A 16,572-nucleotide genomic window follows, 5' to 3' on the forward strand; every position below is an offset into this window, starting at 1 on the left:
GGATGGATGTGGTTGCAGTGCTGTGTGCTGCCATCTAATGGGAGCCCAGCCCCGTCATTGCTCCTGCCGGGAGTGAGCGGCTCTGTCCGCTCCTCACAGGTGAAAAAATGGTCCGGGGTGAGCACTGATAAATTGTATACAGAGCTACTGCCAGCTTTTCCTCACTTTCTTTATTTCTTTTCCTTGTGCAGGCTCTTGATGGAAATATATATGATCACCTTAAGGATTATTTAATGGCATTCAGCAGGACTGAACTAGAGACATGCCAAGCTGTACAAAACACATTCCAGTTCTTACTGGAGACTTCCAGCAGGGTAAGTTTTGAACTGGATGATGCTTCTGCAACTGAATCCTTGCAGCATGGACTAATCCCCAGGGCTGAGATTTGCTTCCAAAATCATGGCAGAACTGAGGGGTTGTTGGTTTTGGTTACTCCTGAGTGGCATTAAGTTAAAAGGCACCAGTTTTCTTGGGGAGATTTTTTTCCTCTAGCACCCAGGCTGCCTTCCCCTGAGCGCCATTTACATCCAGAGATGCTCAGTTCTCCTCACCCTGCACGTTTGGGAGGGGAAATTGCAGCTGAGGGTTCTGCATGGTGCAATCGGGAGCAAAGCCCTGGGAAACTGCTTGGATCATTTCTTAGTAATCATCTGTCAACTTAAAATCCAAACTATTGCGCTGTTTTCTCCCTGGAATTAAGAGTGGCAAACACAGCAAACAAATTAGAGCCCTGTCATAGACGCGGTTTGTTTGCTTTGTCGAGCAGCCAGACGGAGAGAGGTGCGATCGCTTCCAGGGTAATTCTGATACTTAAATAATTCATCTGCTGGCCTTAAAAAAAATCAAAAATAAAAAAATTTGCCACTGAGCTCAGAAAAGCTGCTTTGGTGCAGTCATAATATTCCTTTATACTTTTACCTTAACCACCCACCCAGAAACAGAGCTCATTCACACAGAGATGTGGAGCAAAAGCTTATTTAGCACATTCCTTATTTACCTCCAAGCGAGTGATCTCACACCTTCAGAGATCTAAAGTGAGGGCATGAAAAATGGGCTTCACCCTCAGCTTTGAATTCACTTGGCAGCAACTGTAAAAATAATCAAAATACCATTTTCTCTTCAGTTGTAGAAGGACTTCCAATAATTTACCTTGGGGTGTATTATTCAGATCTGCTTCAAATACCATCCCTAGAAATGCTGGCTTGGAATCTTTTAGCTAAACAGGCTTCTGTATAATGCCTGCATAATTAATTTTTCACTGTGGTATCAGATCCTTTGTGTTCAAAATACTCAGAGAGCTGCCTGGTCGGGACTTTGATCCCCTTCTGAGCTGCCATATCCAAACAGCTCCTTGGAGCAGGAATCCTTTCCTCGGATATTTGTGTGTGCTGAGGTCGGGGTAGTTTGTGCTACCCAGGGCAGAGAGCTGCAGCTCTGGCTGATTTTACCCAAGAGCCAAGTCAGGCAGTGTGTGTGAGTTGGGTTTCTGCTGTACTCCGTGGGCACAATGCCTGCAGGAGGGGCAGAAATGTAAATCCAGCTGGTAGGTCTGAGCAGGGCTTTTACAACTGGTGTCTACAACTGCGTTTGCCTCTCTCCTTGCGCTTCAGGAATGTGGGGGAGAAAAATCTGTGTTGTTTTGCTACTGAAAACGTGTGCTTCGCTCTGAATATATTGACTGATGGATTTTTCCACAGGCTTTGCTTATCCTTTCTTTCCATAACAGGTCCGGGTTGCAGTAATCAGCCCTAAAAAAGAATCGAGAAAAGAAACCCCATTCTCTCTCTCACCAAAACCCATCCTTGTCTTTGAAAAGCAGCTTGAGTTGTTAAACATGTAATAAATTTGTTAGCAATTTAAAATAAACCTGTCATCAAAGCAAAGGTTTTAAATATTTATTGGGGGTGTTGAATGCTTCACCTGTTCTTTGTTAGTTTGCAGTACAAGCTTGGCAGGCTTTGCTTAGAAGAGACACTTCAGGTCATTGGGAGGAATATTTTTACTGTTCCATCTGAACTATATTTCTGTTTGCAGGATGGAATTAAATTCCATTTGCTTTAGAAGGACACACGTTGCTTCTCACAAGTGCCAGGGATGGCTCCTTGGATGGGCAGGGCTGGCTGTTACATCATGTGATGCAGATTGAGGGAAACAGCTAAAAACCAGATTTTCTGTATAAAATGCAGGTTTTTCATAGTTTTATCATTGTTTGTTGGAGCTTTGGAGATTTTATTTCCCCTGGGTCAGGGTGGCCCTTGCCATTCCTCTGACACTGGAATGGGAACACTGAGGCCAAAGAGGGTAAGTTTAGTTTGGATACTGGGAAGGAATTGTTCCCTGGGAGGGTGGGCAGGCCCTGGCACAGAAGCTGTGACTGCCCCTGGATCCCTGGAAGTGTCCAAGGCCAGTTTGGATAGGGTTTGGAGCAACCTGGGGTAGGGGAAGGTGGAATAAGATGATTTTTAGGTCCCTTCCCACCCAAACCAGGCTGGGGCTGTGATTGTATCAAAATGCAATTTAAGTTCCTTTTCACTTGGACAGTCTTGCTCAAGACTTGTACTTCTTGCAGTTCTCTTTTGGAAAAAAAGCTGATTTTCTTCAGAACATTCTCTGAAATTCCATTTGCTGTTTTAAGTAACATTTCTGTGAGGTTTCTGGTAAGAGGGCAAATAATTTCCTTTATGCACATCTCTGACTGTGCCTTGTTTATGCATATGGGATATATGTAATGTTTGATTTCAGGTCTGTTTTAACCTGTCAATTGGCATTGTCTTCAGAAAAAAACTGTGTAAGAACATTGATTTTTTAACTAAATAACAGGAAATCTCTTTGGAAAAGGCGCAGCTTAATCCCAAGGGTACAGTGTTGCTTTGGAGTCTTTTTTATTCTCCTATTATCAAATGTCCAATATTTCGTGCAAATGCAGGATTTCAGGTGCTGGGCTTGCACATTCTGCCAAGCCTCCTGTTCTGATAACAGTTGTTTTCATTTTTAACCACTTCTTGTGGCTTTGAGGGAAAATCTCCTAGGAGTGCTGTTGGAAAAATGAGTTTTCTACTTTTAACTGAGTTGCTTGGGAGTCAGGTTTCTGTGGGGAAAGTGCAATAAAATATCTGTGTAGGTTTTCACATCCTCAGTAACTTCATTTTGAGGTTTGGTTGGGTTTTTTTTTTCCTAATTGAAGTTAAAATAGTTCTACATGTTTGGCATGGCCCAGGGTTGTGTGCTATGGTCAGTGTTCACGTGGATCAAAAGGACAATTCAGTGAAATAGCTGGGTAAATTCAATGATTTTGATGCCAGATCAGTGCTGAGCATCCTCTGGAGCTGCCGATGTTTCCTTCTTTAGTATTTTCTGATTTTCTATTTCTGGGAAATCGTGATGCAAATCCCTGTCTGTTTTCTCCCCATCTGAGTGTGTTTATGTTCAACTGCTCAAATTGGAGCAGTAATTATGTACTTTTCTGCTTTAGATGAGTGTATTATTGGCCCTGGAGGACTATTTACTTTCTTTAACTGGAGATTAATTTTTTACAGTTCAGTATTTCAATGACACAGGCATCAACATTTTGCTGCATTAGAGAACAAGTTTTATTTCTCATTGTCCACGCAGTACAGAGTTCTTGGTCATGCACAATGCTGCTATTTCTGGATAAATACCATCTTTATTATCTGCTTTGTACACGTAAACCCCCAGTGTTTGGTAATAAATTGATACAATTTTGAGCGTTTTCATCAACTGAGGCAGTGAATGCTCTGTAAGAGTTCTTCAACCAGTGATCCTATTTTTTCATCTTGCAATCACTGGGTATTTCTTTGTAAATCTGTGTAAATTGTGACATAAGAGGTTTGTTTAGGGATCTGTGTCACAGTGCCTGAAACATATCATTAAACAAATTTGGGAGCTGAAGGAGTTTTGCTCCAGCAAAATGCAAGCTTGGAGGGTTTTCTCTGAAAGCAATTTAATAGAGAGAAACGAAAGTTGTAACTGATTTTGGATGCATTATTCCAAATAATCTTTTCAGCTCCCACATCTAATAATTTCTGCCAAATTAAGACTTTTCATCTTAAGAAGAGCAGTGCGCAGGAAATTAGCCACAAGAGGAGGGAAAAATATTTATGGCAGTGACACCACAGGGTGTCTGTTTAATAATTGGTGTTTTTCTCCTATTTCGTGGATAAATGGCAGGGATATTTTAGGTCCTTGTCACCCCCTGTGTGTCCTTCCAGTCCCTCTGAACAACTCAGGTCCTTAATTCCCTGCTGGTGCACCCAAGCTTCTGCTGCAGTTTTAATCTCAGTTGGAAACTGTGCTGGTTCTGCTCTGCAGCTGTTTTTCAGTTCACAAAACAAGGAGTCTAAATAAACCTTTTTCTTTCCTCAGGTGGTGCGGGATAGCAATCTCCAGCTGTTCTTACAGGAGAACTCCGTGTTCCACAAACCTCAGCCTTTCCAGTTCCAGCCCAGTGACAGTGACACTGTAAGAGCCCTGTGAATCCCTGCAGTTACTTGGTCTTGCTCTGTTTTAAAGCAGATTGTTATAAATGGGGAAGAGAATCACTGGTATCCCAGTCTGTTTTAACCTCGTGCTCTATTTTTGGGAAAGAAAAGGGAGAGTGGCCTGGTTGCAGGAGGTGGGTGATGGTAAAAAAAGCATCAAAGTGGCTCTATACCATCCACAAAAAGAGCAGAATCTTTTTTTTTTTGGCTTCCAGATTGTGACTAACAGTCCTCTGTTTCACTGCTTTCAACCTAATTCCTACTAAATTTTGTTGCCTTTTTATCCTGCTGGCGAGGTTCTCGTAATATTCACTAATACTGGGTTACAACTGTGCCAAATGAAATGTCCCCACACACCTAAATTGTTCGAGGAGTACTTAGAGATACATATAGAGAGTTACTAAAAATAATACTGTTAAAACACTGCATTCCAAAATAATCTCCAGAAATCTTATCTTGGTTTCTGTGTTGCTTCCAAAGCAATCATTAATGACATTAGAATTGAGTGAATCAGAGTGTGCAAGTGCATTTCCAAACAGCACCTTGATTAAAGGGGGTCCTTGATGTCCCATTGACATTACTGATGTTATTTTAAGAAACAGCTGTTTAAAATAAGTTGGGATCTTTAAGACATATAAACTTTTTCTGACTTGAATTCAGGAGTGAACTGACTTGGGCAGTCATGATCTGCTGTTCAAGTGATTCAGATCAAGACCTTCAGATCAACCCTAAGAGTGATTTTCCCAATCACCCTGACATCTCTGACTGGGCCTCCTTTGAATTTCCCTTTTAACAAACTCTGATTTTGCCCTTTTATTCCAGAAAAGTCAGTTATTCCCACAAATAAACGTTTGGACAATGCTCTTGGGTGGGATTGTTGGGGTGTCTGCGCAGGGCCAGGAGTTGGACTGGGTGATGCTGATGGATCCCTTCCAACTCAGGATATTCTGTGATAAATGGTAGATTGTCCTTGATAACAGTGAGCAGAATCTTTCTGAGTCTTTGCTGTGCCTCTCTAACCTTTGCTGCCGTGTTCTCCTCCCTGTGCACTCCCTGCATCCAGAGTTTTAATGCAGTTCAACTGGTGGAGATTGAGCCCTCACCTGTCAGTGCTATGAGAATGACAATAGCAGAGGTACCTGGGGGTGTTTCTGGTCAGCCCTGTGTTATCCCTGTGCATGTGGGATGCTGAATTTACACTCTGCAGAGGTGGCAACAGAATGCACAATCTCTGTGTGTATAAAACAGAAAAGGAAAAAAAAAAGCTTTATTCACCATGAGACTTCGAGGAGGAAAAATCAATTTAAGGGTGTTATTTGTGGGGGGCAGCTTCACGCTTCCCCTGTGTTCTTGCACAGGGTTTGTAATTGATATTCTGATCTGCTGGGGCATGAATTGAAATTTCACAGCTCAGGACAGAGCTGTGTGTAATTGGCTGCTGCTCCTCTCTGAGAGGGAAAGGCTGTCTGACAATGCAGGCTCTGAGTGTGCACTGATGAAATGCAGCCCTATTGCTGATTTAATTTGGCTCTTTTTCCAGAGGGCCATCCCCACGGCCAGGAGAGCTGGAGTTCGCTCCCATTAAACTCTTCAGGGTGAGAAATGCCAGGATTTCGTGCCCTGGCACTTGTGTGGGCTCACAGGGTCCACTTGTGCTGCCGGTGCTGCCTCACTCCGGGAGTTTTTAGGAAGCGATGAATGGATCCTTCATGTCTCTTTGCTTGGTTAACCCTCTTGGGCTGCAGAATTCCTGTATTTCCTCAGTGCACTGCAGCTTTTTCATCTTCAGCTGCTTAGGCTGTAACCAGTTTTCCCTAAAATAATTGAATTATGCTTCTTTTTGATCCGTGTGATTCTGCTCAGCTAACGGGATCCTACCTGGGCAATCCCATTTTTAATCAGTAAGTACAAAAGAATGAAGGCTCTTTCTCAAGCTTTTGAACTGGTCAGAAATTGGACGTTTTCTAATGGATAGAGCAACATTTAATTGCAAGAGAACAATTACCAAGCATTCTTTTGCCACCTGTTCTATTTCTAGATGTTTTGCAGAGATTTCTCAGTTGCCTTTTACTTTCTCTGGGTTGTGCATGATAATTTTCACACCAAGGACTGAAAGAAAAAAGTAGATTGATAAAAACCTTTTCCAAGAACAAGTTGTGGGCTCTCTTCGGGCTGACCCACTGAGACTGGGCTCCAAATTTGGAGTATTTAAGTGTTACTGGAATGGAGTTGTGAGGGCTCTAGGCAGGAAGAATGTTATAAATAATATGGATATGGAGCTCTGAATGGAGATATCTGAATTCTGGTGTCAGTTCCACTTTTGCATGGTCCGTCCCAAACTTGTGTTTTACAAGAGAAGAGCTGTCACCAGGATTTCTGTGCAATCCTTGAGTCAGGGGCAGCCCAGTTTGCTTTCAAAATGATCCCAACGTGCGCAGTGAGAGCCTGCAAAAGGGTCTGTTCCTAAGAGGGAAAGGAATAAAACAATTCCCCATCAGCTTCCAGGATTTTTGATCCCAAAAATCCCAGTTGCTCTAGGTAAAATGTATACTTTTGAGTGCCCACAAAGAGAAAGCCACTTGAAAATCAATCAGGTATTTTCCTTTACCTAAAAAAACCCCCTGGTTTGAGCTTGAATTTAGTCAGTTGTTCATGTTAATGAATTACTCGGACGATTTCATTGTCTTAGATTATTTTGATGGACATAAATTCTTATTTTTAAAAAAGAAAGTTTTCCAAAAAATCCCTAATACAAAGCACTCACCCTTAAAGAAATGGTTTGTTTTAAAAATATTCAGAAAGAAATGATTGATCAGTTCCTAGTAAGCTTTAATCCTCTCCAGAAATGAATTCCCAACATGGATTTATAGACAGCAAAGCAGAGAATGGAAAAGAGTCTTTGAAAATACCTTTATCCTCCCAAGGAAATCCACTCAGCACATCTTGGCCTTCCACAGAGGCTGCTGTGATACTCCACAGTTTCATCATCCCCCATCCTCCCACGAGGAGAGGGATATTTATTAATTCCACAGAAATCCAGTGTGTGGAAAACACGCTGTCCCTGTGCTCACAGATAAGCGACAAGAATGGGGCAAAAGAGAAAGGAAATTGGCCAGCTTTTCTCTGTTTCCTGTTTGGAAAAGCTGCTTTTTCCTTGATCCCAGGGTTATCACGTGAGAAGAGGAGGCAGGTGATGCCAAAGTGTCCCTGGAATGGGAGGAGAAGGGCCCTGAAAAGCTGACATTTCATTTTGGGGGGTCTTTTTCCTGTTTTTCAGTCACTGTTTCCTCAGAGAACATAAGAAAAAGCTGATTTCTCCCACGGCATCTTGACATGAAAATAATTTTTTCTATTTCCCTCTTAATTTGCTGAAAAACACTTCAGGAAGTTCAGGGGAAAATTTTGCAGTTTCCCCCCACGTAACTTGGCTGTTTTATGGGTAGATTGTGAAAATAAAGCTAAATTTCCCTTCGCTCTCCAAAGAACATCTTGGAATTTCTCAGCAGCTTCTATGAAGGAATTTTATATAAGTTAAAATAAACAAGTACAAAAATGGCCCATGTTTCTATATTTACAGTGGTCTGTACATTTAATACCAGAACAGACCAGCTTTAAGTATAACTTTCTTGAAGCTAAGTCTAAAAAAAAAACCCCAAAATTAAAGTTATTATTTAATTTTATCAGCCTTTTAGTATTGGAACAGACTGGTTTTAAGTATAACCTTTTTGAGGCTAAATATATATTACAAAGAAGTAATTATTTAATTTTATTCAGTATTTGGAATTCTTTTTGAGGGCAATTACAGCCATTCAGGTAAAGAAATGATCAGTGGGTGTGAGTGAGCAAAGCTCTGCCTTCTTTCTGTGACTTGACCCATCTTGTGCCTGTCTAAAACTGATTTTATTTAATCCCTCCCACCCCATTGGAGCTTAAAATAAGATCTGAGATCTAACATCTATATTTGAGGTTGATGCTGAAGAAAAAGGCAAGTTTTGTATCTACTGGGGGATTCAGCTTAGGCTGAATGTGAGGATCATTTTTGATTTTCTCTTAAGCCTAATGAGCTGAAATGGGCTCCCCAACCTAATGGATTTTATTTTAATTTACACTGCCTAGTTGATTTTATTTTAATTTTCACCACTTAATTTTAATTTAGAGAGCACACAGTTAGAATTCCTTGGGTTTTAGAAAACAGGAAATACAGTTTAAGCAAAGCTCTGAGAATTTTCTAACAGTGAATATCAGAGAGCAGAAGTTGCACTTGGAAGAAGTGGCCACATAAAATGTACAAATTTGTTTATCTTGCATTGAAAATATCTACAAAACCATTTTTTTCTGGGTCAGACTTGATTTTAAAAGTCCTTTTTTTCCCTCTGGTTACCTAATGAGGGTAATTTTTCCATATTTCTAGTTCTAATAGATTTTTGGAAGAATTGGCTGGGAATGCAGCTGCTGTGAGGGCTGAGGCAAATGAGGGTAGTTATGAGGGTGAGAATAGAAGTAAATTAACAAAAATACTCTGCACTCTAATTTCAAAATTAATTTCAGTGAGAACAATCAAACCCTTTAAAAATAAATAAGATTCAAATTAATTTTTAAAAAAGGGTTGTGCTTTTCATCTCTTGTATACAGCAGTTCTTAGTACAGAAACTCAAGGTCTGGGAATAACAAAGCTGAGTTGATCAGTGATATTTAAAAAATCAATTTTTAAGATATTTTTAAGATTATAGACTTAAAAACAAAAAAAAAACCCTGAAACAAACAAACAAAAAACCCAAAACAAGAAAAACCAAAACAAACCAAACATCCCTGCCCAGTTAGATGTTCCTTTTCCTTCTGCAGCCCCCTCCTCAATTTATTAGATTAATATAATACTGTCTAGATGACCAAAGCAGCAATAATAAGTTGATTTGGATTTAGCCTTATTGTAACATATATGTGATAATCATAATTGTGGATTTAACTCCTTTTTTGTTATTTTGAGGGGAAATAAAAACCCTTTATGCAAAAAAAATCTTAGTTTTTAAAGACGAGGAGTGTCCAGTTCGAAATGTTGGAGATTGACTGAAATATGAGTCAGCCCCAGCTCACTCTTGGCTAAATTAAAATTAAATGAGTTCAGCAACAACAGACTAAAAGGAGCCCCAAAGTTGGCTCACGATTTTCTCAGAACTGCTGAGTTTAGCAATGAGTTGTGTGAAAAATGTCATGTGTGTTCCTTCCTCCTCCCCAGAGTGTTGCTCTGCAGCATTGGCATGGAAACTTCCTGTTTTCACCTCTTTTTAAAAGAAATGCCTGCTTTTTAGATGTGCTTTATGTCGATGCCTTGCATGCAATAAGTGTTCCCTGCTTTTCGCCTTGCTAGAATTGATCTTTTTTTAGGCTTCGGCCACAAAAATAAGGAACTTTGAGGCTCAAGAGCCAATGTTTTTTTGCTTGCAAGACAGCGCTGTGCCATCTGCATCCAGATATAACTGGATAAATAAGAATACAAGGCTGAGTTTGAGCCTGTTGGGAGGCAAATCCTGCACCTGCACCAACATTTCAGACCAAAATGGAGAAGTGACATTTGTCTGCAGCCTGAATGCTATTGTTAATTTAAGAAACAGCGTTGCTGCCCCTAAGCTTTTTAGCTGCTTGGAGCCATGCAGAAGTTTCTGTTAGTTTACTGATCGAATTTTTAGCACTAACCACTGTTTTTGTTGTAATCCAAGCCCTGAGGGAACAGCAGAGTGTCCGTCTATGTTTAGCTCAGGTTTTTTGGCTCTCCCTTCATTCCTTGGCCACGGACAGTGGGTTTGGTTTCCCTCTCTTTTTGGAAGAGGTTAAATTGAGTCATTGGACGTCTTGGCACCACCAGGTTCCAGTCCTGAAAACACTTCATCTTCATGGAGAAAATCAGGATCAGAACCTTCGGTCTCTCCACCTTCTCTTCCCTACAATTTGGACTTTATTGTCCACAGCAGATAAATCTGGTTTGGCTCCTTTCTTCTCACCTATTTTAATGGCAGCTGGGTTTTCATTTTCTTGATGTTCCTGTCCAGTCTGTCTTTCCCTGAGGGAACAGAATTAAGGCTTTTCATTGCTGCATTTTTATTTTATTTTTAGATCTTTAGGTCATGAGGTCTGCCTGGATGCAATACTGCTTTATAAATAACAAATACAAGTCTGATCCTACAAAATTCCTTTGTTTTGTAGTAGGCCTTTAAGAGTAGCCCTCATTCATTTTTCTGGTCAAGGGCTTTTGATAAATAGACTAAAACTCAAAATCACACTTGAGGGAATGGAGAAGGTTATCGTATGACTGAAATGTCTGGGTTCTTTCCATATGAAAATGAGCTGCAAGAGCAGTGGGAACATTGAAAATATGTTATGGGCAGTTTTTACTCTCAGACGTTTCATAGGGAAGAGGGAATGTCAAAGATTCTTCTCAGGTTAAGGCTCAGGTGGAAGCTGTGGAGGAAGCGGAAGCTGTATGATGAACTGGGAAAAAACTGAGCTGAAATGTTATCTTAAGGATTGGATGTGCCTAAATAAATCCATGTGTTGTCTTCTTTAAGTTTACAATGGAGTAGCTTAACAGAGGTAATTAAAGAAGTCAGTAATGCAGGAATATAATTCTCTAAATCCCCCTCAATAAAAGCCAATTTAAAAATTGAGGGAATGGTTGAAGAGATCCTCACCTGAAGCTTTCACCTTCCTAACTGATCATCCCAGTGCTGGCCCCTTGCCTGTAGCTCTCCTCTTCCTCTTCTGGGCTGCTCCACACCTTGTCTGACAATTCCCTGTGCTTGGGAAATAACACTGGCTGGGCATTTCACACTCAGCATAAAGGCCAGGTTCGATTTTGGCAAGGAACTTCACTGAAAAAGTAACAAGATCAGCCCCTGTTACCTCTTTTTTCAATTATATCCCCCAATAGACTGTCAATCAAAGTTAGTATTTTTTGTCTCTTCCATGAGGACAGTTTAATCTAAAGGCCAGAAAAATTTTGTTTTCAGAACGACTTCAGTTTGCCTCCTGGTGTCTCTTGGTTTTAGCCCAGTCTGTGCCAAATGCTGGTGTAGATGATGAAACTGTCACCCTTCCTTGACACAAATCATTCCACTTCTCCTGCTAAAATACCTGATAACAGCATCTCTTCTTCTGCAACAGCTGGAGGCTTCCCAGCTACCCTGAAAATAATTCCACGTCTTTCTGCTCTCTTACTCTTTCCTGGTGGCTAAGCTCAGATTTCTCCTGCCTAAACAACCTTTGCATCCTTCTGGGCTTTTTCTGTAGTTTCAAACTCCACCTGATGAAGAAAAATGGTGGTTTTTTGAACCAAACGGAGTGAGAAATTTGTGACACAGGCGTTTCTTTCACACTTCAACAGCTCTGTGCGTATTCTCTCGTCTTGAGTCATAGTTTATAAGGGACTATTTTTGGTTGATCTCAAAGGCTGGGCCGGATTATGTCAGGACTTGTGATGAAAAGGAGTGCAGCAGGGTTGTGGATTGCAGAGACTGGATCAGGGAAAAAAAAATCATAGGGACTAGTTGAGGTTGGAAGGGATCTCTGGAGGTTGTCTTGTCCAGAGCTGGTGTCCAGGACTGTATCCAGGTAGCTTTTGGATATCTTCAGAGGTGGAATTCATCCCAAATGAATCTGTGACCCTGTTAAAAATGGAAATGATGGAAAGATTGGGAATGATTTCAGTAATTCCAAGCTAGGAAATGTTTCTGCTTTGTTCAGCCTGTAGACAGCAAAGAGCTATTTCATCTTGCTTTAGTTGGAACTTCTTGAGGAGGACAGTTTTACTTTTTGTCATTGACACAACAAAAGCAGGAGTAAGATGGAACAGTATCAAAAATGTGATTGGAAATTTCAGTCTCTGTTTTGCAGACACAGATATTTTTGGACAGAAACTGCCGTGCTGTACTAAAATACTTGATGGCTTTGTGGTTTGATCACAGTTAACAAAGAATGAGCCCCTTGGTCACACTAAACCTTTCATCTTTAGGAAGGAATTGGTCCCCATGAGGGTGAGCAGGCCCTGGCACAGGTTGCCTAAGGAAGCTGTGGCTGCCCCTGGTTCCCTGGCAGTGTCCAAGGCCAGGTTGGACAGGGCTTGGAGCAGCCTGGGACAGTGGAAGGTGTCCCTGCCCATGGCAGGGGTGGCACTGGATGGGCTTTTAAATTCCCTTCCATCCCAAACCATTCCATGATTCCATGTTCTTTGCTTCCTGTAATGCCTGTTTACTTTGGGAATTGAATTCTTTTGAACTTGTGGCTTTTGGCCTTCCCGCAGCCTGGTACCATCCCAAAGTTCACCAAGAAGTTCTTGTCACACCTTTCTTGTTTCGTAAGGAACAGGCTGATAAACGTAATTCAAGATTATCCTGTAGGTAAACACAGAGGGTCTGGGCCATCCTAACTGATCCCCCCGTTCCCTGTTCCAGAGCAGACAGCTGGAATCAGAGACGGGAACGACCGAAGAGCACAGCCTGAACAAGGAGGCGCGGAAATGGGCGACGCGCGTGGCCCGCGAGCACAAGAACATCGTCCACAGCCAGCGGGTAGGTCTGGGAAAAGCATATTCCTTGGGACAGTAACTGCTGCAAGCACCAGGGAATTACCTGGTGTGCGTTTCTTCTCTTCTTTTTCTTTTGTTAGAGCTGGGATTAATGTTCGGGAGACGCAGTTTTGTGTTTGGACTCAGTTATTTATTAATTCTTATCTGTAGCACAGTCTCACAAGCTGTGAGTTCTAGCTAACAAGGTAGAAAATGGCCCTGTCTCTAACTCTTTCCCAGGTATTTTTAAGCATAAATTATCCAGGAACGAGATGACACCTAAATTATTTTTAGTTTTAACTCAACGACCAAGCACCCGTGGTTCACAATGCAAATTTTTTTACCCAATTACAAGACATCACCCAGACCCATGAAGAAGGTGAAAGAAGAACTTAGCCTATGCCCTAAATCCTCCATCTTGCTTTATATATATATATTACTGTATCCTAAAACCTTAAACTCTCAGTTTTTCACGCTGTGATACCACCCTGAGAGACACACTTCTGTTCAAACTCCACACACACAATCCCAGTGCCATCACTCAATTTTGGAAGCCTGTTCCACAGCCTCAGGTCGAACGCAGTGCTTGCTTGAGGATCAGTGCCTTTTAGCACAGAAAGTCTGAAATTCTCAGTGCCCAGGGTTCCAACAACCTGGTGCCTGCATTCGTGTAGCTGTCAGAAGTCTGTTCCACACCAGGAAAATCCATGAGGAGTTTGCCATTAAGTCTAATGTGAAGGCATAAAATTAGATGTGAATTGATAAATTTGTTTCTATGCCTGTGGCTCAGCTCTGAAGAGCCGAGGGCTGTGTTTGGCAGTCAGGCAGCTGGATTTTGGAATGTGTTGAGTATGTCTTTTAGAAGGGAGAATAAATACAAAAGTTCCTTGCTCTTCCCTCAAAAAATCCAGCCATGAAGGAGCCTGCTGTGTTCTCACCACACCCTGCCTAGTTTCCCTGTCATCCGTACAATTCCATCCCCTGAGCACAGCATCAGCTGGTGAAAAACAACATCCAGTGTGCTCTCACATCTCTGGGGAGGCTCCAAGGTGAGCTCAGAGCCCCTGCCAGGGCCTAAAGAGGCTCCAAGACAGCTGGAGAGGGACTGGGGACAAGAGATGGTGTGCCAGGACACAGGGAATGGCTTCCCAGTGCCAGAGTTAAGAGTCATCACCTTTTATTTCCTGGGACAGACCTTTGTTGGTCACCCCCAGCATCCCATGGAACAGTAACTCCCCTGATTGTCACAAATGCTTGTCTTTGGCACTTACTGCACCTTTGGTGTGTTTCCATGTTCCTGGAAGACCCTGGAAGAGCTGGAATGCCACGGGCCCGTGATGTCCGAGCAAACCCGAGCAGAGCTGGAGCAGAAAATAGATGAAGCCAGGGAGAGCATTCGCAAGGCTGAGGTAAGAAAGGAAATTCTTCTGGCATTTTTACTTTCTTCCACAGGTAGATCTTCATTACAGCTGTTTCATTTGGTTGATGGAAATGTGTCTTTTTAGCATCAAAAATCAGGGAATTTTAAGATGTCATTTTTTTCCCCCTCGTTTGCTATTTGTCAAATCACTGAATGAACTTCATGGAACTCCAGATCAGAAGAGTGATACTAAAAACACCTCCTGATGAACAGTGAGTTCTCTTGCTGCATTTCTCACTGTCAAAGGTCAAGAATTTCTGTATTTAGGGACTTTATCTAAAACAGGTTGAAAAACAATCTCTTTGTTTTTGCTAATTTCTTTCTGCTTAAAGGCATTAGTATCAGAAAATGTCTTCATATTTGTCTTCATATTTTTTAGGTTCTAGAAGCAACTGCCTTGTGCTGTTGTGTCGTGGGTTTTGATACACAAACTAAATATGACCCTAGATGGGAAAACATTGGAAATAATCCTTGTATCTCTAATTTTACTGTGAGGTGCTTTTAAAAGGGGTGCAGAGGTTTTTGAGGCTTGTTGTGGGTTAAGACTCCTGAAAAAATGAACTTATTTGGCTGCCAGCGTTGGGTTGGTAAAAGCGAACTGTTTTCATGGCCACTGACTGAAAAAGCCCATTGCAGGCAGCAGGATCTGATCTGCTGGGTTTTGGGTGAGTGGATTGCTTAATTAAAACTGTAGAAGAAACATAATTGTTTCAGTGAGGTGCTTCTCATACCTCAGCGTACCTGATGTAATTAAGGCTGTGATTTACAGGTGAAGGGGTTAGAGAATACAGAGCAAAATTATTCCTCCTCCTGGCAGGCTCCATTTTTAAAGCAAATGCAGGATTTTTTTTTTTTTACACTTACAGAAAGTGGTTTAAAAACCTGTTTTGAGTGAATTAATTTCCAACAGACCATACTCCAAAATATTTGTGTATATACATACATAGTTAATGATTAAATCTGCAAGGATGAAAGATAAAAGCAGCAGCAAGAAATAAAATCAGGGTAAGAAGTTGCCAAAGAGAAAGTTCTTGCAGCAAAATATTATAAAAGGTACAAATTAAATCAGCAGGGAACTTAAGTGACTTAGGAGAGAGGGAAAGTGCCAAGAAGTGGAAGTTTTATTTTTTATTTTCTCCAAGACACATGTTTTAGCTAATACAGACAAATAGTGTATTTTCCTGGTTTTCCAGTGTGTTGGAGTTAAACCATCCCTTATCTTTCTAACATTTAACGTGTGCCCTGTTTTACAAGGGAATATGGTGCCAGTGCCAAGTACTTGAGGGTGAAATTCAGCGATGGGGGGATTTTTGCCAACTTCTTTCTCTTCTACCACATATTTTAAAGACATGAAGTTATCCCTGAGCTTTTGGAACGGTGTCGAAACCACTTTGTGGGACTTTTCTGTATTGCCACCAAAGCTGTTTATAGTGTAGCATTGTTTATTTTTTTCAGATAAGCCAAGAAATAAATTTAGGGAGATTTTTTTTTTTTCCTTTGGGAATGGCTTTTTCTTTTAGCCCTGTTGGTCCCCACTCCTCTAGGACTGAGTTCAAAACCACAAATTGGAGAAGCGATTTTTGAACACATAAAATCCTGGAGAAGAACAACCTAAGTTTTGAGCTCAAACCTTTTCTTTGGGAAGGCAATTATAATTCCTTCCAGTGTGTGAAAACCAAACATTCCTGCATATTTAAGTGCAGCTGATCGAGTTGGAATTATTGAGGGTTGGGTTGGGGAGTGGTGCTTGAGAAAAAAGTTATTTAGGCTGTAGAGAGGCTGTGGAGTTTGTTCTGGTATCCCATCTGAAGGTGTGTGAGGATGACACAGAGATTTGGTTTTTATTTTATTTTTCTCTTGAAATGCTTGTTATTTTTATGGATTTTTTTATGTCTGTTCTACCCCATTTTGACTTCTTGGCTCATTCCTTTTCCTTTGCAAATCCACTTTCTTCCTTCTTTTCTGTCCTCATCATTCCTAAAGGGGGTGACAACTTCACAAACACATTTGGGTTAGTTTTTTCTGCTTTGGTCATCTTCCACTTGCCTGTTTCTCCTTGGGGCATTTTATATCCCCATTGCTCCAATGCCTTAAAAAGC

At 41.2% G+C, this 16,572-nt stretch overlaps 1 protein-coding gene across 1 annotated transcript in view; it reads left to right on the forward strand.

Moving 5' to 3' along the window:
- FCHSD2 (FCH and double SH3 domains 2) overlaps window positions 1–16,572 on the forward strand; it is a 121,462-nt gene that overhangs the window by 88,676 nt on the left and 16,214 nt on the right. The window contains exons 10-13 of the mRNA XM_040056123.2: window positions 192–314; window positions 4,384–4,479; window positions 12,941–13,057; window positions 14,358–14,462. Coding sequence (XP_039912057.1) covers window positions 192–314; window positions 4,384–4,479; window positions 12,941–13,057; window positions 14,358–14,462 — 441 coding nt within the window. The remainder of the gene's footprint in view (window positions 1–191; window positions 315–4,383; window positions 4,480–12,940; window positions 13,058–14,357; window positions 14,463–16,572) is intronic.

Source organism: Hirundo rustica, chromosome 2, assembly GCF_015227805.2.
Source record: "Hirundo rustica isolate bHirRus1 chromosome 2, bHirRus1.pri.v3, whole genome shotgun sequence".
NCBI classification, from domain to species: Eukaryota; Metazoa; Chordata; class Aves; order Passeriformes; family Hirundinidae; genus Hirundo; species Hirundo rustica.